The sequence below is a fragment of the Gopherus flavomarginatus genome, chromosome 6 (assembly GCF_025201925.1).
Source record: "Gopherus flavomarginatus isolate rGopFla2 chromosome 6, rGopFla2.mat.asm, whole genome shotgun sequence".
Classification (NCBI taxonomy): Eukaryota; Metazoa; Chordata; order Testudines; family Testudinidae; genus Gopherus; species Gopherus flavomarginatus.
This window is the reverse complement of record NC_066622.1, coordinates 77192930-77217527: the sequence shown is the minus strand read 5'-3', so window position 1 is coordinate 77217527 and position 24598 is coordinate 77192930. Positions and strand designations below refer to the sequence as shown.

At 39.0% G+C, this 24598-nt stretch overlaps 1 protein-coding gene across 28 annotated transcripts in view; it reads left to right on the top strand.

The window, feature by feature from the left end:
• Window positions 1–24598, top strand: part of KCNMA1 (potassium calcium-activated channel subfamily M alpha 1) — an 886632-nt gene that overhangs the window by 849779 nt on the left and 12255 nt on the right. For 8 of the 28 annotated variants that reach the window (XM_050960019.1, XM_050960018.1, XM_050960010.1 and 5 more), the window contains 5 exons: window positions 507–620; window positions 3746–3876; window positions 15474–15668; window positions 19060–19178; window positions 21183–21407. In XM_050960019.1, the coding sequence (XP_050815976.1) occupies window positions 507–620; window positions 3746–3876; window positions 15474–15668; window positions 19060–19178; window positions 21183–21407 (784 nt within the window). Of the gene's footprint in view, window positions 1–506; window positions 621–1278; window positions 1363–3745; window positions 3877–15473; window positions 15669–19059; window positions 19179–21182; window positions 23450–24598 lie in introns of those variants that run through there. The other 20 variants (XM_050960013.1, XM_050960012.1, XM_050959999.1 and 17 more) reach the window with 5 other exon arrangements.

Below are 24598 nucleotides of genomic sequence, written 5' to 3'. Positions count from 1 at the left end.
CCATCAGCTCCTGAAAGCTGCAAACAAACATGGTGATTTAACAAGCCTTAGAATGCAGTGTGAGGCTTAAGTAAGGATGCTTATTACTAGTATTTTTTGAAATACTGATAGCAAGAAAAAAACCCTTTGGATTTTGTTTGCAGTTTTTTTGACAAGGATCACATTTTGCACTGAAAGTTTTAGCATGTTTTGATGTAAAAACTGCTGTTTCACAAGTTTAGCAGAAGTGCATTGGCTTTAATTGTTGCCAGCTCTTACAGCATAAACTGCCTGTAATATTGATAGGCTTGAGGGGCTGTATTTCAGCAATGCTGAATGTTAAGTAAAATAGTTTATAGCAGATTTCTACCTGTAGCTCTCTGAACAATAATCTACCACAGGAGATACATGCAATGTTAACATCTGTCGTCATTATTTGCATCAGTCTGAAATGACTTGTTACGTTCTTTTCTGTTTGCTTTGCAACTTGAAGTTCATCCTGTAACTGTCTGACATTCCTTCCTTAGGGTTTACACCACCAGGAATGGATAGGTCATCTCCAGACAACAGTCCAGTCCATGGTCTGTTACGTCAACCCTCAATCACAACAGGAGCCAACATACCTATTATAACAGAGCTAGGTAAGGAAAACAAAAATACTCCTTTCATGTCCATTCCCATATATTTTTCCATCTCCTTTTACAGGCCTCAGGAGAGTTACCTATTTCATAGCCAAAGACACCATGTTTACTCTTCAGTTAACTGTTTTGATTTACTCTTGCTGAGGAAACATTAGGGGAAACTTTCTACTTGGATAAATAACTAAGTTAGATCTTCCCTATGTGTGTTCACCTTGTGTGTTCTTGAACACACACTACATTAGTGTGTAGAGGTTGTTCTTAATGTATTGTACCAAGCAGGCAGGGGTCTTTGGGACAATCTCTTTTTTAAATAAAAGTTGTATAAGATGCCAGCAGACTTCCCTTCTGCATTTAAAAGGCTACTTGGTTAACCCTTCATGCTCCAAGACTTTTGCATAGTGACATGACACTTGTTACCCTTGAGAATGGGGCAGCTGGTTACCTGGGTATGATTTCCACTCTAGCTGTGGATATTCATGTTGTCAAGTTGTTGTGATGTGAAGTGCAGAAGCTTTCATGGCAAATAAAAACTTGATTTGTGGTCCTTTGTCCTTTTTATTTTTCAGTTTTATTTTTTTTAGAGCCTTACCTGTCTTACTCCCTTATTTTATTCTCTTTCTGTACTTTCTTTCCCCCCCCTAAATACTTTACTTATTAGCTAAGCCTGGCAAACTTCTGCCTTTGGTTTCAATCAGTCAGGAAAAAAACAGTGGAACCCACATACTAATGATAACTGAACTGGGTAAGAAGTGCCTTTTTCCTTCACATCACTATCTTCTTTTTTGTTGCGGGTGGTGTTGTTCCCACCATCATCAGCTTTTTCTTTATTTATCTGGCTGTATCAGAGGGGCTACCCTCATGGCACTGCTTTGAATGTGTTTTATTTGTGGTTTTAGTAGAAATTGACTGTCTTGTTCTGGCCTTTCTTAATGATTTCTTTTTCACGCAGCATCAGTAAACCTTTGATCACACTCTGACCTGCTGGCTGTTTCCATAGCATCTTCTCACCAATTCATTTTCTTTGGCCTGGGCCCCCCCTGCCCCCCCTCTCTCTTTTTATTTCAGTCTATTGTCTATTTGACTGACATGCCTTAACTCTCACAGGAAGTAAAAAAAATAAAAGATTTTTGAAAAAGAAACCCCAGTATCATACCTTCCCTTAAGCTGTTTGTTTTATTTTTATTTTTTTTTTGTGGGTAGACCTTTTCTCAGGTTCTGAAGCTAAAGCAGCTAAGCTTCTATGCTGCACTCTCTCAATAAAATGAGATTTCACAAGGGGCTCAGAACAGGGTTTGATTAGCATTTCCTGTGGTGCAGTGCTGTGCTCTTAAACCTACCCCCATCTAGCCAGGAGACCTTTCATAAAAATCATAGCAGGCTAACTTGCATCAGGAAGATAAAGATATATTGAGGCTTAAACTGCACTTGCAGAATTCACAGAAGATTTGGTGTAAGTTGGAAACTGACACTACGTACTGATAGAAAGTCTGTGTCAAAGTCAGGTATTAGTCTTACGAGTCTGCCAGACAGAAGTGGAAAAAGAGTACTGCTGTTTATAGTTCCTCTCCTCAGCTAGCAAATTAAACAAAGGCACAGTCTTTTCAAAAAGTGTATTTTGAAGTACAACAGGCTTTCAATGATATTTTGCTTAGGAGCCCAAGAATAAATTGACAGCCACTGGGCAAGATATAGTGTAGATGGAGCTATTTACCAGAATGAAATTCATCTACATCATATAATGTAAGCAGTGACTGTATATAGCTCTGAGAGATGTTGCTTTTTAGTGGTTATGGCTGGGATGAGGAATCAGGAATTGTATGTTCTATTCCCAACTCTGCTACTGACTCAGTTTGACCTTGGTTATGTCACAGCCAATTGGTGCCTTATTTTACCCATCTGTAAAATGGGGATAATAATGCTTATCTTCTTCACAGGACTGTAATATTATAGGCGTTGTTCATACTTGTAGAGCTTTTTGAGGCCCTTGCATGAACAGTGCAATACTTTACTAGTGGAAGATAGCTGTTGAATAACGGGTAGTCTGATCAAATAAAAGTAACTGTCTCAAGATGATAGTTCAGAATGGCAGGCATATTTCAAGATTGATCCAATTGAAGTCATGGCACTAGGATTTGGCTTCTTAGGAGCATCCTTGTCTACTAAAAAATAAACACAGGGAATTTCCTGTGAAAAGAAAAGAAAAGTATTCAAGATCCACATTATCAGATGCTGCAGAACTGATAATTTCTCAGACCTGGATGGGAACTGAAATTAAGTTGTCATTTAATTTTTAATAATTTCAAAAGCATTGTTGGTGACACAAATGATCAGTCTGCACTTTTATGACTGAGAAGTCCTAATATGGAAAAGAAATGACTTCATCAAATATCATTTGCTTGATAAGATTTCTATCAAGCTGTGTGGCATGAGGCAGGGGTGGGGAGATGAACTCTGGCAACTCAATGAGAATCTAAATATCAAATGTTACCTTGTTTGGTCTTTTCTGCAAAGCAACCAACTTCGTCACACTGCATGGAATAGAATTTGTGGCTAGGGCGGTGAGGCTATGGCTGAAACCATTTGAAACCATACTGTAGGATAGTAGTAGAATTGCAGTGTATTGCTTTTGTATGACAAGCTTGATGCAAGCTGAATGGAGAGCTTCCCTCTTTGGAGCTGCAATTGCATTAACACAGTTCCATCAGAAAAGAATCACACTAGCAGATGCCTTTGGGTTGAATCAGTGTTTTCGTGGACAAGGGTTATGTCACAAAGTGGACCTGACATTAACGGTTCACTGCATATCTGCGCAGCCCTACCCATTGTATCTTGCCTGTACGGAGGGAAAATGTATGTCAGCACCATGGTAAATGAGCAGGTGGTGCCAAGAAGGTCGTTTTTATGGCACAGGGATATTCCCCTGTCATACAAGCAAAATAAGGATCAACAGATTTTTAAGTGCATATTTTCACATCCACTTTGATTTCATTTTAAGTGATGTCAAAGACACGAGTCTGTGTTTCCAGACACATGCCGTTGCTTTTTCTTTCTGATTGTGTAGTATGTAAGGTCACATGCTGTGGGCCAAGAAGCATATTATGATATTTTTGTATTATTATTTTCAGTAAATGATTCAAACGTTCAGTTTTTGGACCAAGATGACGATGATGACCCAGACACAGAATTGTATCTTACACAGCCATTTGCATGTGGAACCGCATTCGCCGTCAGTGTACTGGACTCCCTCATGAGCGCTGTAAGCAAATCAGAACTCTCTCCCCCTTCCCCATCATACAGACCATGGGAGGCTGATGTTGTGTAGCAGCTCCATTGCCACCATGCAGCCTGAAGAACAAAATACCTTCCCTTAGACCTTCATCATTACTTTGGATGTAGACTGAGCCCCAGTTCCCCTCAAAGGTATTTAAGAGCATAACTCCTGTTGTCCGTTGGAGTTATGCGTGGAAATGCCTTTGAGGATCTGGATCGGAGCCTCTGTAGCAACAAATCTCTCAGACCATAGGATATGAATAGTGGCCTAAGTCTTCAAAAGCAACTGATGGTTTTGGATGGACACTATTTTCAGAAAGACTTGAAAGTCTGGTGGCTTGCAGCGGGGTGTCTCAAACTGGCCTTCCGAAAATGGAAGCACTCAAAATCACTAGTCACCCTTGGAAATATAGGGCATTATCTCTAAAATATGGAAATTGTCTTCTTGCATAACATAATTACCTTGGCAGTTCAGTGTTTTATACATTTTACAGCTTCTAATTATTTTTTGTACTCCTTTATCCATAAAGTGATAGTTCATAGTGACAGGTAACAAACAAAAGGTTTGGATGTTTAGATCAAACTGGAGGACGGAAACTTGGATGCTTCTGGAAAGCTTAATTAAACCGGCTGACCCTCTTGGGTCTGCAAAAGTGGACTGGAAATCAGTGGGAATGGGATTTCTTGAAAGAGTGGATACATCACAGTTCTGGGTCTGAATTTGCACAACAGCGTGCTGTCAGGTTATTCCAATATTTCTGCTTGTATCTGGGACCAAGAATGCAAAAATATAAGAAATTGACATGGGTGTTTTGTTTTTAACCAATTTCAAACCTTGAAACAGGTTTATAAAAGGTTTAGTTTGAGTTACAGTGGAGTTCAAATAAGTAGCTATTTTGCCGAAGCCAGTTTTTGGCCATCCATAGCAAATAAATAGTCGTCTTTTGTTTTATTTTGAAAACAGGCAGAGAATACTCCCTCAATATATACAGTCTCTACTATAACCTAGAGTGGGTCCATTTTTAACTGGTTTAGGCACTCGATTAAAGGACTTCCATTTAAAAACTTTGTACTCTTTATGTGCTAGCAGATTAATGTTGGAGCAACTTTCTGCAAACGGACCAAATGGAAAGCAAGCAGTCTAGGGAGTTTTATAGAAACACTGGGAAACTAACACTAGCAATTTACAGATTGATACTTTTCAATGGAAATAGACCTCTCGGGGTAGATGACTAAGATGCAAGAAAGATGTAATTAATGGAGGAGAATATGAAATGTTGTTTATGATAAGCTCCATTAAGCAGGCATGTTATATTATACCTCTGATTTTAAAGTGTTCAAATGAGTACCACTTTGGAGACCTTGTTTACTCCTGATTATCCTAACTTCAGCTGTTTCAGAAGACTCTTTTGTTGCAGTATCAGCTGTTATAATATGAATACTTTGTAAATTATGTTTTTTAATAGTGCCTTTCATGATCCTGATCAGGGGTCTGTTAAAAAAAAAGTTAGTTTCTAGCCTTGATTTAAAAATAAATTTAAACAGATCAAACTCACTTACAGCCTCCTGATTTACATGTGATAAAGACAGTCTGTCCATGTGAAAGGCAGCTTGTGCACATAAACTGATATTTACCTGTGTGCACATAAAATCTTTTTTGTGAGTAAAAATGACTGCATGCCGAAAGCTGTAGCTGCAAACTTAGGGGCTGGTTGAGAGTCTTTTGTAAAGCTGAACGTAAACTTTCAGACTATCCCATTGAATTTAGTTTCATGACACTGGAGATCAGTTGGCTTAAGCCCCAATACTAGAGATAGGCAGGCAAACCAATATTTTATTTTTAACAAAAGCCAACTCTATCCTTCACCTAAAAGTGAAACCAAACTTTTGATGGTTCAAAAAAGTTCAGTTAATCTTTTTTTTAAAACTTTCTACTACACTTCTGTCCATTCCAGCCACAGCTTGAGACAGATGTAATCTATCCTCATGGTATTTTATTCCAATAAGGAAGTAACGGTAATCTTATGAGATACCTTGTTCTTGTGAGTCATCAGCCAAATTTTGCAGACTTGACACATTTAGAAAGTCCAGATAAACCATCACTAATAAAAAATTTTATGGGTAAAAGGTTTAGCGTTTCCATGTAATACATTGGATCTTTTAAATATGAAGGTCGCAAACTGGCATTTTGAAAGCTGTTCACCTTACCAGACTAAGAAGATTCCTGAATGAAACTGAATTTTAGTATTAGGAGGACACTGATGAGTTCTATCATAATTAAAAGCAGTTAATCAGACGCTAGAATGAAAATACGATTGACTTTTGGCTTCCATTGTCTAGAAAGCTCTCATTTTCAGACAACATTTAAACATCAGGTCCATTTAGGTTTCACTAATTTCTTTTCTTCTGTAGCTCCCTTCCCAAAATTGCCATTTAATCAGGTGCCTAAGCATCCACATCCAAAGACTGTCTCATAATTCAACCCCTGCTGTTTGTTGCTTCACTTATTGAAAGGCTAATCCTTCTATTTATTACAGGCATTCCCAGAGTAACAGATAGCAATGTTGCAGACACGATGCCATTGCTTTATTGTGAAAACACTAGAAAGATAAATTATAAGAGAATAATTGTGTTTATGCTTAGATAACTCACAATGGACTATTACAATTTAGAAACATTTCCTTTGAGCACAGTCAGTTTATTCTTCACAAAGTAAATGTGACTATTTTCCCTTCTAAATATCTAGCTACCAATGACATATCTGTTCACGAACTCTGTCTTCTTTCTTCTGCAAAGATTCTTTGTCAAACTTCATTCATTCTTAAGTGGTAAAACAATATGCTGGGTAACCACCATCTGAAGTCAGGGAAATGATTGTGATGCCAGAAATAGAGAATTCTGATTTAGAGTGAATCCCTGTTTCTTTTCCTAGATTAGTATTTCTTCTATTAGAATTATTTGCCATACCAATGCTGTCTCCACTTCCCACTGTGGGCAAGGTCACTCTCTCCTCCACTCCTGGAAGGCTTTCCACTTTTCAAGCTATAGGGTCGAAAAGGAACTCTCCCTCCTCTGCCTAACTGTCAGATGGGTGAGGTGTCCATCTTTCCTTTTTTCCTATGCCTCTATTGGGGTGATGGGAAGAAGAGATGCTCCACATTTTTTTTCTCTACCCAAAAAAACAGCATCCTGTCATTTCCCACACCACCTGATCCTCTGGCTCGGCAGTATCCACTTTGTCTGGCAGTTTGCTTTTTGTGACCCGACCTCTACTTGTACTGCCTGAATTCAAGCATTGATCCAAAATATTCTACAGGATTGTGGGGACCAGCATGAGTCATACTTTCACTACACCAGCAATTCTGTACAAGGGAAGTCCTTTATCACGTGCCAACTCACTTTGAGACTTGAGTAGGGTCTTCAGAATTACATCAACTATATTGATTCAATTACTAAGTTGACTACTAAATTGACTGCAACTAAATCTATGGGGAAAGCCCATAAAGTTAGTAGGTCTGTAATTGCTGTTTGTTGTGTAGCATGGTTGGGCAAAAACTATATTAGCAGGAGAGAGGCTGGGATTAGCAGAGGAATAGTAAAGGAGGTTACAGGAGGTCCACGCTGTTTTCTCCCACTGTGCCCTTTGCTGTGAAGTTTTTCATTGTGAAAGGGGGAAGTAATGCCCCTTTTTTTAGTTGCTTTTTAGAATTAAATTTTACTCCTTGATCTCTGCAGAATATAATTAAATTCTTAGTAACGCAAACCCACTGCAGTGGGTGCAACACGTGTATGTGAACGGCTCACATTCTCCTCACTTACCCAGTGGAAGTCTGGCATATGATGTAAATGGAATTAATGCCAGTGTAAAACAGGGATTAAATAAGAGAGCAAAAAGGCCCATCCATCTGCATTTCTTTCTCATCTGTAGCAACAATGGAATTATGCACAAGATGACTTCATTTATAGCTACAAAATATATAGCTCCTCCATACGCTAATCCTGCCTGCGCAGGTTTCTTAGCATCTTCAGCAAACATGGGGTGGGCAGACAAGAATGGTTTGGTTATCGATAATAAGGAAGTACTTTTTACTTAAGACTTATGCTAAACAGAGAAATGGGTCTGTAGCAAGGTGCGACTCACCAGTGCGGCGCCTCCTACTGGTTGTCCTGGGAATTAGCTCTTTACCAGCCTTTGAGCACCCTCTGCTGGCCACCTGCCTCAGGTCCCCTGCTTCACCATGTCCCTCCCAGAACCTGAGTGCCCCTTTACCTTGGGATTCTTCCCCAGCAGTACCCGCACACTCCAGGTCTCCCTCCCAGGCGAACCCCAACCCTCTATACCGGGGTAGGCAACCTATGGCACGCATGCCGAAGGCGGCACGTGAGCTGATTTTCAGTGGCACTCACACTGCCTGGTTCCTGGCCACCAGTCTGCGGGGCTCTGCATTTTAATTTAATTTTAAATGAAGCTTCTTAAACATTTTAAAATCCTTATTTATTTTACACGCAACAATAGTTTAGTTGTATATTATAGACTTATAGAAAGAGACCTTCTAAAAATGTTAAAATGCATTACCGGCACGCGAAACCTTAAATTAGAGTGAATAAATGAAGACTTGGCACACCACTTCTGAAAGGTTGCCGAACCCTGCTCTATACCCACCTTGTCTCAGTGGCTTCTGCCAGTCATCACCTAGCCCCGTTTCATTGGGGCCAGACTGTAATCTCTAATGAACACTCATCATTAGCAAGGGGGCTGGACCTGCTGCCTTTCCCTGCAGCCCCAGTACCTCCCTAGGCATTCTTGTCAGGCCTCAGCTCAGCCTGCCTTTTCGCCAGCACTGCTCTGTCCAAGGTAACCTTTGCTCCTCTAGGCAGCTAGGTCCATCTCTGTCCACACCTAGAGAGAGAGAGACTCTGACCCAGCACCTCCCTTAGGCCTTCTTATATTCCCAACCCGGCCCTGATTGGCTCCCGGGGCAGCCCTTTCCTACGGCTGTTTTTAACATCTTCCACACCAGAGCAGGGTGACTGTCCCGCCAAAGGGTCCCATCCCAAACTCCTGGGCATTTCACCTGATACGGATTTTGAGTATGATAATAGCTATTCTTAAACAAGGCTGCCGAACCTTTACTATGTCTCTGGAATAGACATCAGCCTCTGCTAGAGTTTTTCATTATATTTTGTTCTAAGTATTTGATTTGCCTTAAACATCTACAAACAAATACAAATGAATGGAAAGCTATATACATACATTTTGCTGTAAATAAGCATATTGTGAGAACATGCTTTGATTAACAGGGGCAGCCCCACTACAAGAAGAGCAGTGTAAGTTGGTTAGAAAGCCAAGGTTGCAAATAACCTCTCAGACACAGTGCATTTAACAAAGCTTTACACTTGTGGATGAGGTATATATGCTAAGATTTTCAAAAATCACGAGACTTAAGATATCTTAAAGGAATCTGGAAATCAGGCCCCCTCTGAGATGAGCCAAACTGAGCACCCAAAATCACTAGTGACTTTTGAAAGTCTTGGCCATTGTCTGTAGTTCTAGAAGGCAAAAGAAAGTGCAGGATGCAAAAATGCCGCTTGCCCTAACAAGCATCTTTTATCGCTGTGAAGTGATTCCCAGACATCTTGATTCTGGTTGGCATTCATTTTGCTAATAAGGCTACAAAAAATACTCCCATACAGAGCTTCCAGTGCTTTAGCATCATTTCTATACATACCGCTGGTAGCGGCATTGGTGTAGCTTCATCAGTACAAAAGCGCCTATTCAGAGCCAGATCATGAGACTTAACTTTGAATTTCCTGGCATCTATTGGCTCTCTGTTAGAACCTTAATTTTTTTAAAAAAATGTATTCTATTAACATCAGTCCTTTTTTCCTTATACAAACAGAAAGATCACATGGGGGCAGGGAGGGGTGAAGAGTTAGAGGCAACTTTGCAGTAGAACCCCCGAGGTCCTTTACAATCTCATTTATTCAGAAAAGGAAATTGTTTTAACTTATGAGATGGACATTTTGAAACGTAAGACTTTTCTATTTTTGTATCCTGCCATTCAGAAGGATTAGCAGGTAGTAAAACATCCCCTTAGACTCACAATATCCCTTAATAGTCTGGGTGGTATTTTTAAAATGTAGTATAATATAAAACATTGTTCTTTCACCTTTGCTTTGGACCTCTCCCAAGGGCCTGTTCAGGATTTGGTTAATGAGTTTAGCTCTGTAATTCCCCATATATGGATATGCATTCACTTGAAACAAATGCTATTCATTTGACAGAATGCATCATTTAAGGAAAAACAAGCAAGTTAAAATATCTGCCTGAAATGGAAGCGAAATAACTATTATATTTTTTTCCTTTAAAAAAAAATCACCAAAGTAGCAAACATAAAAAAATGGCAGCTATGACATGGAAAATGACAATTTTAGAGTAGTTATAAACGAAAGGCAAAATGTCATTAAAGTTAAAGCAATGTTATTAAAAGATGTGTTAATTTTCAGTTAAATTTTCTGTAAAAGCCCAATTAGTTTAAAAGGCTTGACAGCATTAACTGCAAAACATAAGCTTTGGTAATTATGCTTTTACAAACTGGAAAGCAGTCCCAGAACACTTACACTCAAAACCAGCTGCAACAGAATTCAGTTGCATGGGCTAGATGGCACTGCTAGCTCAGATATCCATTTGCTTGTCAATTATACATGGTGTAGCATCTATGATGCATTTCCTTTTCTCATTACTCAGCACTGTGTCCAGTGCATGTTCTCAGACTGCTATAATAATGTTATCACGACACCCAATGCAGGGTACTGTTAGTAATAGCAGCAGAAAAGTGTTTTTCAGTGATGATTAACAAAAGGAATTTGCATTTCTTACTGAAAAGTAGCCTGTTACTTTTGAATGCTACAGCACTGTTCCAACAACATTCAACACATTGTTCCCATACAAGTACTGGCATATCCAGGTCTTGTATCTATGCTCAGAGTGAGCAAATCACACTCACATTACTTTTTAGTGTATTATTATTTCAAAGGAAGTGGAGATCAGCCAGGCCAGATTTTTTTTTAACCCTTTAGCTTCTGATTCTATGAGGTGACGCGTGCTCCATAGTGGAAAGGTTTGAAGGAGGGCCTGCGACTCATGGGAGTTGAGAGGATGCAAGCTTAGGCAGTGTTAACAATCTCTAACCATCCAGAAGGCATGCTAGACTCCTGTTCACCTAGGATGTTTTCTGCTTGGTGGCAGGACAGGAGGAGCCCATTCTCAAAATTAAAATATTTTTATTCAACGACAGCAGCATAAAAAAAACTGCACTCATCTATCAGATTAAATGATAACAACCACATCAGTCATGGTGTGAAACCCAAAGTAAACTATTGTTCCAAGATAAGATAAATGTCTTAGCTTTGCCTTGACATTTGTCTAGCAGTGGGAGACCATTCTCCTGTGACAGCATTCTGTTCCATTGACAGGGGGCCTAATTCCCCTCTGAATTGGATCAATTTTACACCACTGTAAATCCATTGAGTCCCATGGGCTTGCTCCTGGGATCGGAATAAGGCCTATTATTTCTTACTTTGACACATTTAATGATTTTGTGACAGGTGCAATACTTAATATATTCTTTTGCCATTGCTTCACGGTTTAGTTATTTAGTGAAATGAATGTTGTGTTCTCAGCCTAATGTCATCAGTTCCTCCCTCGCCTCCCCAGTCATCTTTTCTCAGAATTAAATATTCCCAGGTTTTTTTAAATCCTTTCCTCAAAAGTCCAGCTTTCTAGACCTGGTATCATTCTTGTAGCTATCCTCTCGACGCTCTTCAATTTGCCTCTCCCCTTTCTTAAAGTGTGGTGCCTAGAACTGGACACAGTGCTGTAGCTGAGGCTTCACCAGTGCCAAGTAGAGTAGAACTAACACCTCCCATGTCTCACATGTGACTCTCCTAGAACTATATTACTCTTTTCAGCAGCTGCATCACATTGTTGGATCATAGAAAATTTGTGATCCACGAGAATCCCCACGTCCTTTTCAGCAGTAGTATCACTAGCCAGTTATTCCCCATTTTGTAGATGTGCATTTGATTTTTCCTTCCTAAGTTTAAGACTTGTCTTTTACTGAACATCATCTTGTTGATTTCAGACCAATTTGTCAAGGTCATTTTTTACTTCTCATCCTGTCCTCCAAATTGCTTGCAACTCCTTCCAGCTTGGTGTCATCTGTGAACTTTATAAGTATAATGACCACGTTATTATTCACATAATTAATGAAAATATTGACTAGTACCACATCCAGGACAGACCCCAGCAGGACCCCCATCAATACAACTTCCCCACCTCCCAATTTGTCAGTAAACCCTTGATAGCTACTCTTTGGTCTTTGAGCCAGTTCTTCACCCATCTTATAGAAATTACATCTAGCCTGCATTTGCTAGTTTGCTTAAGTGTGTGTCATGTTGGACCATGGCAAAGGCCTTAATAAAATCAAGAGCTATTATGCCTACTGCTTCCCCGCATTCATTAGGCCAGTAACCCTCTCAAAGATGGAAAATTGGTTGGTTTGGCATATTTTGTTCTTGACAAAGTCATGTTGGCTATGCCTTATAATCCTATTATCCTCTAGGTGCTTACAAACTGATTGTTTAAAAAGTCGCTCCAATATCTTTCCAGGTATCAGCGTTAAGCTGACTGGTCTATAATTTCCCCAGTCCCTTTTTTAAAAGCTAGGTGCATATTTGCCCTTCTCCAGTCCTCTAGGACCTCACGTCTTTCAAAGAGTTGCTAATGGTTCGGAGATTACCTCAGCTAGTTTTTTAAGTACTCTAGGGTGAATTTCACCAGGCCCTCCCAATCCGAATACATCTAAATGTTCTTTAACCTGTTCTTTCCCCATTTGTGAGTCTTCCTCCTTGTTGTTAAGGTCCCCATTACCCTTTATAGTAATGACTGAAGCAAAGTAAGCATTAAACACCTCAGTCTTTAGTTATGAGCGCTCCTTAAGTAGTGGACCTACACTTTTCTTGGTCTTTCTCCTAATGTATTGCTTTTTATGTCCCTTGATAGGTGTAATTCATTTTGTGCTTTAGACTTTCTGATTTTGTCCCTAAATGCTTGTGCTATTCTTTTGTAACCAGCCTTAGCAAATTGTCCATATTGACACTTTTATAGGGATCCTGATGGAGACATGTTGGTTTCTTCCTTCATACCTGGAGCATTTGGCTTTAATAAGAAACTGCCAGCTCTCCTCAGCTCCTTTTTCTCTTACATTTTCTTCCCATGGGACCTTAGCTAGCAGTTAGTCTGAAGGCTGTTGTCCTTATTCTGCTGCTCTAATGCCTTCCTGTCCTTAAATTCATTTTATGGTCACTTTCACCCAAATTGTCTTCAACTTTCAGATTTGCAACCAGTTTCTTCCTAGTCAGAATCAAGTCTAAAGTGGCTGCCCACTTGGTTACTTCTGAAGCAAGAAGTTGTCCCCAGCACATTCCAAGAACTTACTGGCCATTTTGTGTTTTGGCATCTTACTTTTCCATCAGAAGTTCCCCATTACTACCCAGTCTCGTGTGTTGGAAATTTCTGTTGTTTGTTCTAGTAATGCTTCATCCACCTCCTATGCTGGTGATCTATCATAGGCCCTTATCATGATGTCTTGCTTGTTTTCCTCACACACATTCTTGGGTTTGCCTCTCGCCTCCTTCTGGCCATCAGAACAAGTGAATGTATTTGTGATGTATAATGCAACCTCTTCCCTTACTGTCCTTCCTGAACAAGCTGTACCCTCTAACCCTCTAATTATCCCACCAATTCTCAGTGATACCAACTGAGTCATAATTTATCATATGTACTAATACTATCACTATAATCCTATCATTCAGGATTTTCCTCCTCCCTCCCCTCCCCCCGATATTCTCCTTTGCTTCTGATTACTCATAATCATACCCCCTTGGAAGTGATCATAAAATGTCCTTCGTTGTTTCCAATTTTTAAACATTTAAGTATATGCTCCACTTCCCCTTAGATTAGTAAACAAATATCACATTTAGGGGCAATTCTGATCAATCAGGTAAATACATGCATACAGTAGGCAAAGCACAGTAATACTTGTCTAGGAGTATATAATTACTAGAAGGATAAATCTGGTTATTTTGTTCCACTAGATAGATGGTATTTATCTAGACTGGATTTTTTTGTAATTTGGACAACACATGTGAGTATAAAACAGCAGGGGCCTGAAGTCATGAAAATGAAGATTTCATAGCAATCACAACTCACTATTGAGAAGAAAAAAAATGTTCATGGTAGTCAAATCTGAACAATAAAACTGAGATTATGAGAGTCCAAGAGAAATGCAGAGGGTAATGAGGATAAGGCACTGGTCTGGAAGCTAACTAACTCTACTCTCTGACCTGCTGTGTGACCTAAGACAAGTCACTTCACCTCTATGTGTCTCTGTTTCCCTATCAGTGGAATGTAAACAGTGATGCTTCACTGTCTTTGTAGTAAGCACTGAGATCTGTGGATGAAAAGTACAATTTGAGGACTAAGTATTAATAGCCATCTGGTCTAATTTCCACAGTAGGCAATAAGGCAAGTCCTTTGCCCCCAAGAGATTTATATTAATCTTTTTCTCCTAATCTGCTTCTTTATGTGCAAGTTTTCTAAAAACACATGACATCAGTAGGATTGGAAGTAATAGTGGCTGATTTTTGGGGGTGGTCATTTTTTGTGTATTCTGTTTTTAAACAGTGCATGTTGTCAGTACACATTGTATAGTGTAGATATTTAACTGAGTATCTTTGAACTAGACCAGTATACTTTTAAATGAACTTGAAAATCATTCATCTGGCATTAAATTAATATTTAAAATGCCCATTGTTTGCCTGACAGACAATGCTACAGATGCTGGCAAAATGTCAGTGTGGAGTAAATCTTCCCTAATAAACCACACTTACCCTATACCCTAGAGTTTTTTAAAAGGACCACCAGGATCCCAAACTCATCATACATTTATCTGGAATGAACTCAAAATGTTTAATTGATACATGCTTATGTCTGAACACTGTCAAGTCTCGTAATAAGATGTTTAGTGCAATACATCGGTTAGACTGCTAGAGTCCAGCCACAGTAATAAGTAATGACATTTGCAGCACAAAGGCAGCTCCCCAACGAATTGGTGACAAGTATAAAAAGGCAATCCAGCCCATGTACGCTTTAAATGTGGTCTGAATTTTACAATTACATGTCCTAAAGCCTGTTATTAGACATGAAGGCAATGAGAAGGAAAGCAGTCATTGCATCACTACTAACACCAATTATAGGAAACATAAATCATTCAAATTTTTGTTCTTTAATAAAAATCAGCCTGAATTGGTGTTTAAAAGGCAGGATCTAGTGTAGGAGCCTAATGGGATAGAAGAAAATAGAGTAATTGGAGGCTGCTGTCTTTTCATTTTCTATGTAAAATTATTTGAAGAGACAGCCAAGAACTTTAAACAGCAGAAACCCAGAAAAGTTGTAATTTGGATGTCTTCAGTTGTGACTTTAATGGTGTTTGCTTAAAGAGCTTTCTTTTATCTCTGCAGACATACTTCAATGACAATATCCTCACACTGATACGGACGTTGGTAACAGGAGGAGCCACACCAGAGCTGGAAGCGCTGATTGCTGAGGAGAATGCACTGAGAGGAGGCTACAGCACGCCCCAGACACTTGCAAACAGGGACAGGTGTCGAGTTGCTCAGTTGGCTTTGTATGATGGGCCATTTGCAGACCTAGGGGTAAGATCAAAGTAATATCAAGGCAGCCGTTCCGTAACTGTTTCATTGTCTGCTGAATTTTTTAAAAATCATTTCCATAACAATGAACATGGTGTTCCTCTTTTTTAATTTCTCCCCTGAAAGCCATGGAGTCCTCTTGAAATTTTGGGCAGATCTGGTGATACATTGCTGTTCTGAGTACCAAACTACCCTTACCCTGATTAAGAAGCGGCTATGCAGGCTGAAACCAGAAACGACAATATAAAAGATATAGTTTCTGTAAGGAGTTCCTCAGGTCCCTTCAGTGGCAGCATCCTCCAAATCTACTCTGCTAAATTTTTTTCAGGAAGATGCTAAAATTGCTTCATAGAGCCAGTCCCATTAAAAAAACCAAACCTGTAGTTCTCCACAGTGTCCAAAGGAATGGGTGAGACGGTTTGGATAAAATAAGAGCTGACCCGAAACCCTCTTTCTAAAGGTGAACTAAACCTGAATCTTTGTGGTGATTTGATAGGGTTATTAGCACTTTTTTTTGTGTGTGTGCCCCTGAACTTCCTGGTTTTTGCTAAGACCATAAACGTTATCTTGAATATACAGCAGGGAAGATTATATTGTGTTGTTTTCCAACCTGTCTGAAATCCATACATGCAAAAAATCATGTGAGAACCTCTTTCTGATTTTCCCAGCCCAATACCCAAAATTTAAAAAGTTCTGAGTTTCAGTAAGCATCTAGACATTTATTTGAACCAAACCAAATTGCTGTATCTTATAAATCTTGCTCATGCTTTTCCGGAACATCCATTTCACCATTTATGGTGTTACAGGGTTGACCTTCATTATAAATTAATCAGATTTTCTCTGATTTCATGGAACACAATACTCCATTCTCTATGATCAGAACTGGTAAATGCAATCTTAAATCAATGGACAGGCTACAAAATTACACACACACAGCCAATCACCCTTATTTACTGCAAAAAGTCAAAGGAAGATTAAAAAAAAGATTTTTAAACTTGATCATCTTGATAGGATGAACAGATCCTTAACTTGGATACTCAGATTAACATTTAGGCAAGTAAAACAGCATTTTCTGCCAGAGTATTGATACTTGGGTAGTTAATTTCAGCCTACCTTTAATACCCACAAAATAACAATTAAAGTTATTTTTGTAATTTCCCTTATACAAATTCTCGAGTTGCTGCTATTGTGTTCCAACTGACTACATTTCACTGTTGGGTGAATAAGCCCCATTAGTGTGTGGGTCATAGTCATACTGTTGCATTGGCCAGCTGTCTGAAACATTCATTAATTTGGTCAAAATACTAATTCTTCTTGAACATTTAATAAAATAACTAGAGCTACTAGGCAAAGGAAAGATGTGAACAAATTGGAGAAAGTCCAGAGCATAGCAACAAAAATGATTAAAGTTCTAGAAAACATGACCTATAAAGGAAGATTGAAAACGTTAGGTTATTTTAGTGTGGAGAAGAGAAGACTGAGGGAGGACATAACAGTTTTTAAGTACACAAAAGGTTGTTACAAGGAGGAGGCAAAAAAAATGTTTTTCTTGTCATAGCCTCACAGGTTAAAAAGCAATGGGCTCAAATTGCAGCAAGGGCAGTTTATGTTGGACATTAGGAAAAACTTCCTGTCAGGGCAGTTAAGCATTGGGAAAAATTGCCTAGGGAGGTTGTGGAATCTCTTTCATTGGAGATTTTTTTAAGAGCAGGTTAGACAAACACTTGTCAGGGATGGTCTAGAAGATAATACTTATTCCTGCCTTGAATGCTGGGGACTGGACTAGAAGACCACTCGAGGTCTCTTCCAGTCCTACAATTCTATGATTTAATGGTCAAATGTTTGAAAGTGGGGATCAGGCCTTTGACCAAATGCTGCAGCATTCAGCTAAAAGTTGGCCATTAAATTAAGTAACCTAAACATATCTTATTTTCTACTAGAGAACATCTTTCACTCAGTAACTACAAATATTGTTGCAGCTCCAGCTCTACATTAAGCTAACTTCCCCAGGAAGGTTACATTAGATAAGATAAAGAATAGTTTTTAGAAGAGATGTAAACTCTTAAACTTCTGGGCATAAGACAGACACTAATGGATGGATTAGGAACTTCTGCAATAATCAAGTTATTCTATCACAGTCCACCATACACCTTCCCTTGGGAGCACCAGAGATAGGCTACTGGACAAGACAGACCCCTTGTCTTATGCAGTATTGCAATTGAGATGTTATATTCTGAGAGTTCCAAGACACTGGGATTCCATGGCTGTTTGACAAAATTGAATGAATTTGACATCATAACTGTAGTGTAATTTTACTAAAAACACATATGCAATAGTTTTTATATGAATATTTTAGCTGCAGCCAATATTGTGTCATCTGATGCAACAGAACTGTGGTTTGTGTAAGTCACAGTACAGTGTTATAAACAGGGTCTTCATTCATAGGAGTCCTGAGTTCTGTTCTAAGCTATGCCACTGTCTCCACATGGGAGAATCTACAACAATCAGTGAACTCATCTGTAGAATGGGTACACTAATTACTTAAACTCACCCTATCTGTATTAGAAGTGCAATTAATATCACAAGATAACAGGAAAACACTGCGTTAGGTTTTGGAGGCTCAACTGTTTATCCTGCCTCCGTATAACTGCCCTTAACTAGCACCCTTCACTCATAGCTCTCGAAATGTAGACACGCAAACTGGAAAGAATTAATACCAATTCTCAATATGGTACTGAGCTTGAACTTCAGCTGGAGTGCATCAGTTGAGCTAAGCCAATTTACAGTAGCTGAAATCTGCCCCATCATTGTCTGAGAGCAAATGAATTATATCTACCCAAATGAAGCTTAATTGTTAACTCTTGATAATCCAATGGATTACTTATGAAAGTAACAGACTTTTAAAAGGACGACTATTTTATTAGAGCCAATTAATTCAGTATTTCAAACCAGAACTTGTGGGGGGAAATTTTCACCTTCATCTCCATCATCTACAAATTATGCTTTTTGCCAGGTTCTCAAGCAGCACCACTTTGCTCTCTATACTGATTTTCTTTCACAACATGCATACTTTCAAAATTGAAGCAAAAAAGTCACATATTCTTAATTATCATTTTATTGAGACCATGTTTCTCTCAAATGAGGGAACATCTATTCTCTGTCCCCAAATCCTATTCTTCCAGTTAAAATCAGAGTCACTGATTGCAAGTTCCCATCAAATAAAATCACTGGATAACAACATCCTATACATATAGTTTTGCAATTCAACATTTAGATTAGGGATTTTCTTGACTAATTGTTTCTCATCTGTGACAGGTAAACAACAGATTGTGATTCTGTGCCAAGGTGTGAAACAGACTGAAAATTACCCCCCTCCCTTTGTTTTGTCTCCTAGGATGGTGGCTGTTATGGAGATCTGTTTTGTAAAGCACTGAAAACATACAATATGCTTTGTTTTGGAATTTATCGATTGAGGGATGCACATCTAAGCACACCTAGCCAATGCACTAAACGGTATGTCTAGACGTTTACTTCATTCTTCCTGCTGTGGACAATCCAGATTCCTTTTACAGGGCACAAATATGTTTAAACAGTTTTTGCCATTCCCCAACCATTTTCTGTATCACTGTGACACAAATACCTCTTCCAATTCTTTGGTGAGCCTTAGTGGAACTCTAATCAATCAATTCAAGTCATACCATAGAATATTGTTTTATTTGACAAAAATGAAGTCTCAGTGTAGCCCTGGTGGTTACGGTAATATCTTTTATTGGCCCAACGTCTGTTGGTGAAAGAGAAATGCTTTTGAGCTGTTCTAATGACATGGTAATTTAAATGCTCTGCTCAGATAGCACCATATCTTTAATTGCATCCTTACGTAGTCTCATTTATGATAACCCAAGATATTTTTCTTACAATTTGGGGGTGGGGGGAAGAGACAGACTTTACTGTTTGCCATATTTAATCAGCAGTAAATTAGTGTCATTAATATAGTCCTGTTGATGTTCTAACCTGCTTTATTACATAAATTTAACCTCTTCTGTACTTAGATAATAATAGCCACAGTTTTCTCTGTGATGGGGCTCAGACTGTGAGAAGCACTGTTCTCAGAGCAATATCATATTGCATAGCCAACATCCTCAGTAAAACTTTCCCACTGGTTTCCTATTTGGGCTAGGTTCATTTTCTCATCATTGCCTTCAGTTAATGGATCAAGACTTGGTTTCTGCGCAATGAAAAACATACAGATCCCCATCTTAATGCCATATTCTGATTGCACAGAAGTCGTCAAGACAACATTTCCATGGGCTTCAGTGGGAGCAGGATCTGGGCCAATGTATGCATCAAAGAGGACCATAGTCACTTAGACCACTACATCATCTGGCCATCAGTTTGCTATGCTTCTATGAGTAGAGGGTTTTACTTTACTAGATGATAACAACATCACACAAACCCCACTGTAACAGGCTCTAATCTGCTCATTCACACGCTGCAGAAAGACTCACAACTGAATGGGTATGGCAAATAAGCAACCCTCTCTGAGGTGGTTCCTCCAAGTTTGGACTTGGGACATCTCGGATAGAGCAGTGCAGTGAAACTTTGGTTGTCACTTTGCTAGCTATTCTGTGGATCAGGCAGATACTTCAGTCTCCAAGACTGCCAAGGCAGATCTCTCATAAGCACTAAATTCACTTGGAGAAAAAACAAATGGTAAGGCCAAATTGTGGCATTCTTGATCAGTTTGTAATGATTTCTTACATAAGCAAAAAATTCCCATTGACTTACTCACATAAATGCTTACTGAATAGTTGTGGACTGAGTAAGGCGTCAATCTACGATTATCAGTGATGTAAAAGAAAAAACATAATTCTGCTCTTGGATACAGTGTGGGGCCTCCCTTCTGAAGTCAGTGAGCACCACATGCGTGCAGAATTTAATTGAGAGCGTTTCTAAGCTACCCTGGCCTTGCACGGAGTTGTTTGACATTGTGTCTTCAGGTTAACTGGCAGTTTTTGTTTACATCTGCAAATGTAGGTGTTGTTTTTCTTGCATTTATAAATGTGCCTCGAGATCATGGAGACAATGTTTAGCCTTACTGCAGTGTTTATGAATTTATTTTTCAAACATTGCATATACACATTCAAAGAACATCTTTTTTCCCCCTGTAGTGCTCCTTGACAGTACTTAAATAGCCCACCATGGACCACACTTAATTTTTTTAATGTTTTTGCTAGTGCATTACTGCTGGTTCTTGAGGATGCTAGACTTCCCCATCAAAGTGACCAAGGTGGTGGAATGAGTTCCAAAGGCAAGGGGACCATGTGGAGAATATTTGGCTCACAAGCCTCCACTGATTGTGGCAGCCTGACATAGGTGATCTCTGAGTAGGTTCCCAGTTCATTATACAAGCTAAATTCGTATGACAACTAAGGAGGTAGAAGTGCAAAATTTCAGATAAATGTTGCTAGAGGAGATGTTAATACAAATCTAAAGCCACTTTCTTTTTTTCTTTTCCAGCTATGTTATCACAAATCCACCATATGAGTTTGAGCTTGTGCCCACAGACTTGATCTTCTGTTTGATGCAATTTGACCACAATGCTGGCCAGTCCCGGGCCAGTCTCTCTCATTCCTCCCATTCTTCCTACTCCTCCAGCAAAAAGAGCTCATCATTTCACTCTATCCCATCAACAGCAAACCGACAGAACCGCACCAAGACTCGGGACTCCCGGGAAAAACAGAAGTATGTGCAAGAAGATAGACTTTGATATGTGTACCCACCCTACTGTGTGTGAAACGTGCATCTGCCACCCATTCCTCCCAGTTGGTGTTTCCCTGTTTTCCTAGGGAGTTCTTCTCCCTCCTTTTTTGTACACATATTTTACATATCTATGACAGTGTGCATGTAATTATCATTTTTATTTCACCACCATAAAACCCTTAAGCACAACAGCAACAAAGCAGACGGACCAATGATGCTAAGGGGGAAAAAAGCCTAAACCCATAGGCATGCCAAAAACATAAATAACTCAACTACTCTACATATCAGAAGAAGTTTGGCATGAACACTTGATGTCAGAGTTACACAAAGAAAGTCATTTAATGCAGAAGTGTTGCTGTACTGGGGTTTTTGTTAAAACATACACAAGAAGTTAGTACCTTTATTTGAAGCTTAGAAGGCTTACCCACTGAAAAAAACCAAACTACTGATTGTTTCACTGTCAAAGCTGAAATAGCATAAGGCTTTCACTATTTGTATAGATTATTAAGCACCTGCTCTATACCAAAGTAACAACATCACAGACTTGCATAAGGATGTTCTTTAAAATACTGTCCTTTTAGAGGGAACATCTCCTCCCTTCTTTAAACTATGAAATTTTCCAGGCATGGAATTGTAAAACTCTTAAGTTTTTAAAAAAATGTCTAATAGCATGTTAAATTATTAGTCTTTCTATTTATACTGCCACATGAGTAGCTATATTTTCTTTCACTTTTGACATTTGGGATGAAAAGCCATATGTTTCTTGGGTGTAAGTCATTAAAACTGCTTTCCCAGTACTTTTACATCTTTGAAAAGGTAACTAATTCACCTTATGTACAGAGAAGAGAAAGTATTTTTCCATGTTTAAGTATCATCCCCTAAGTATCAGTCTTCAGGGGCCTTTAACTTAGTCAAGTTTGGTATAGACCCTTCAGTAAATGCCCTAATTAATGGAAATCCTGGACTGTGTTCTGGTTTGTGAAGGGTGCGTGCCAGCATTGCTTTTGGAGGGGTGCAGGGAAGAAGGAGCTTCTCTGTGGGCCTTCAGCATAAGAAGCTGTGAAGGGGTGCGTAATGGAGGATGTCCCACACATTAACCTATATGTATTCCCAAACCAAGTAGTGGCTACTCATGGACTAGAGGGGGGCAGAAGGAAAGATGCTGTGTGCTAGGCTGCTCCTAACCACAATATTGGAGGCTGGGGAAGAGTATTGTAATACTTGCAGTGCAGCCGCCTCATCTTCCCTGCACTTGACAGAATTTAGATTGCTTACCAGTTAGCTAAGCTAAAGTTGTGGCAGAAAATTAAATACAATAAAGAAAGGACACCTAAGAATGTATTTTTCAAACCTATTTTAAATGTTGTTGGGAAAAGCATGCCATGAAATCATACCCCCTACTTCATTTGTGATTGGCTGCCGAGCACAGAAGGTGTGTCTCTAGGATACATATGCAAAGCAGGCAGAGGAGGAGTAGCATGGTAGCTGCCAAACAGCAAGAGGTGTTTTTATGGTTAGTGCTGTTTTCTCCCCTCTCCCCTCCCCAAGCATGGTAATTTTGGAGCTTTGCTTGCTGTGTGAATTGACAATGAAGTCAAGCACTTTTACTGACAAAACCTGGTATGGTACAGCTGGGGCTACCCACAGTGCATCGGTGCAGCGTTAAGAGTAATGATTGGAATGAGAAATTATTTTGTGTGTGTGCGCGCGTGTGTGTGTAATCAAATGCAGCTGCAAGTCCTATCAAGGGCAGGTGTTTCAAATTATGTTTGTCCCCATCCCAAAAATTCTTGCATATGAAGACAAATTCAGATATTCTTGGAAAATAGTTATGAAGTTTTGCCCTAAGAACAGTCATAACTACAAGGCTGTGCCAGTTAAAGTGCTCAACAGGAAATCTGACAGTTTAAAAGCATTGTAAAACTTACATAGCTTACTTCTCTTTCTAAAGTGCAACAAGGATGAATAGAATGGGCCAAGGTATGACAATTAATGGTTCTGCATGACCTAGCAACTGCTGTGGGTTTCCTTCTATAACGTTGTCCTTGTGAAAACTTGTGGAATTAAAAAAAAATTACAAACTTTATTCAGTTATTGGTTTATTTTTTTAATTGTTTTGCTTTTTTTTCCTAAATCAAAAGTAAAACTGGCTGCTGCTGCTGCTGTTGCTCAACTCTATTCTATTTTTCTCCTTTCATCTGCTTGCCTTTTAATTGCACGTGTCCTCTACTAACCATCTATGTACCTGCACAGTAAAAATGTTTACCTATTGCAGACATCATTTCAACTTGCCAAATCCTCACTTCCATTCCACTTCTCTCCCACACTCTTTAACAAAGTTCATGAACATTTTTATGGTTACATTGACTGAGTTTTATTTGATACCAGTTTTAGCAGCTTTAACATGCTTTTGTGTTACCATTTCATTTTCCTCTGAATAGGGAGTTAATATGGAATCAGTTGTGGCAGACTTCTATGCATGCACAATTATACCAATACTATTTTTCAGATATGATCATTTCTGTCTTACACAGAAAAGCGACAGAAATTAGAGAACCAATTTGTCCACTTTGGGAACAGAGCAGAAAATGAAACACTAAATATGAGATCCTCCATGGCCTTACTAATTCTCCATGGGAATTTTGCCTAAGTCAGGAGGAGTGAAAAAAGACTTGAGGATTGGGCCAAATACATTATTATTGATGTCAGTGTACAAGAAGGTTGAATCATATATAGGAAACTATGAGAATTTTTTTTACAGTGGGCAACAGCGACTGTTTTCCTTTGTATATGACAAATAAATAGCGGAGTATTTAAACCAGATTAGGGCTCTCTAGCCTCAAAAATATTTTATAACATTTTCAGTGACACTATGGAAATTTTCCATCGCCTCAGAGATTCAGAGCTATCCAAAGTCAAGAATTGCTGTCACCACCCCATTTCTAACTGCTACTCCTGCTAAACTCATTGTTTACTTTTACACCAATAGCTAATGTGGTCCTTATATTTGTAAGATGGCATGACTCCATTGAATAAATTATACATTAAAAAAAGTACTCTGCTCCACCCCAAAGGTGAAAAATTGTACAAAAGGTAGAAGATTACAATGTTGTGTATCTTGTATTTGAAACTCATGAAAGCCATAAGACAACCTTTGATTAAAGAATACTCCT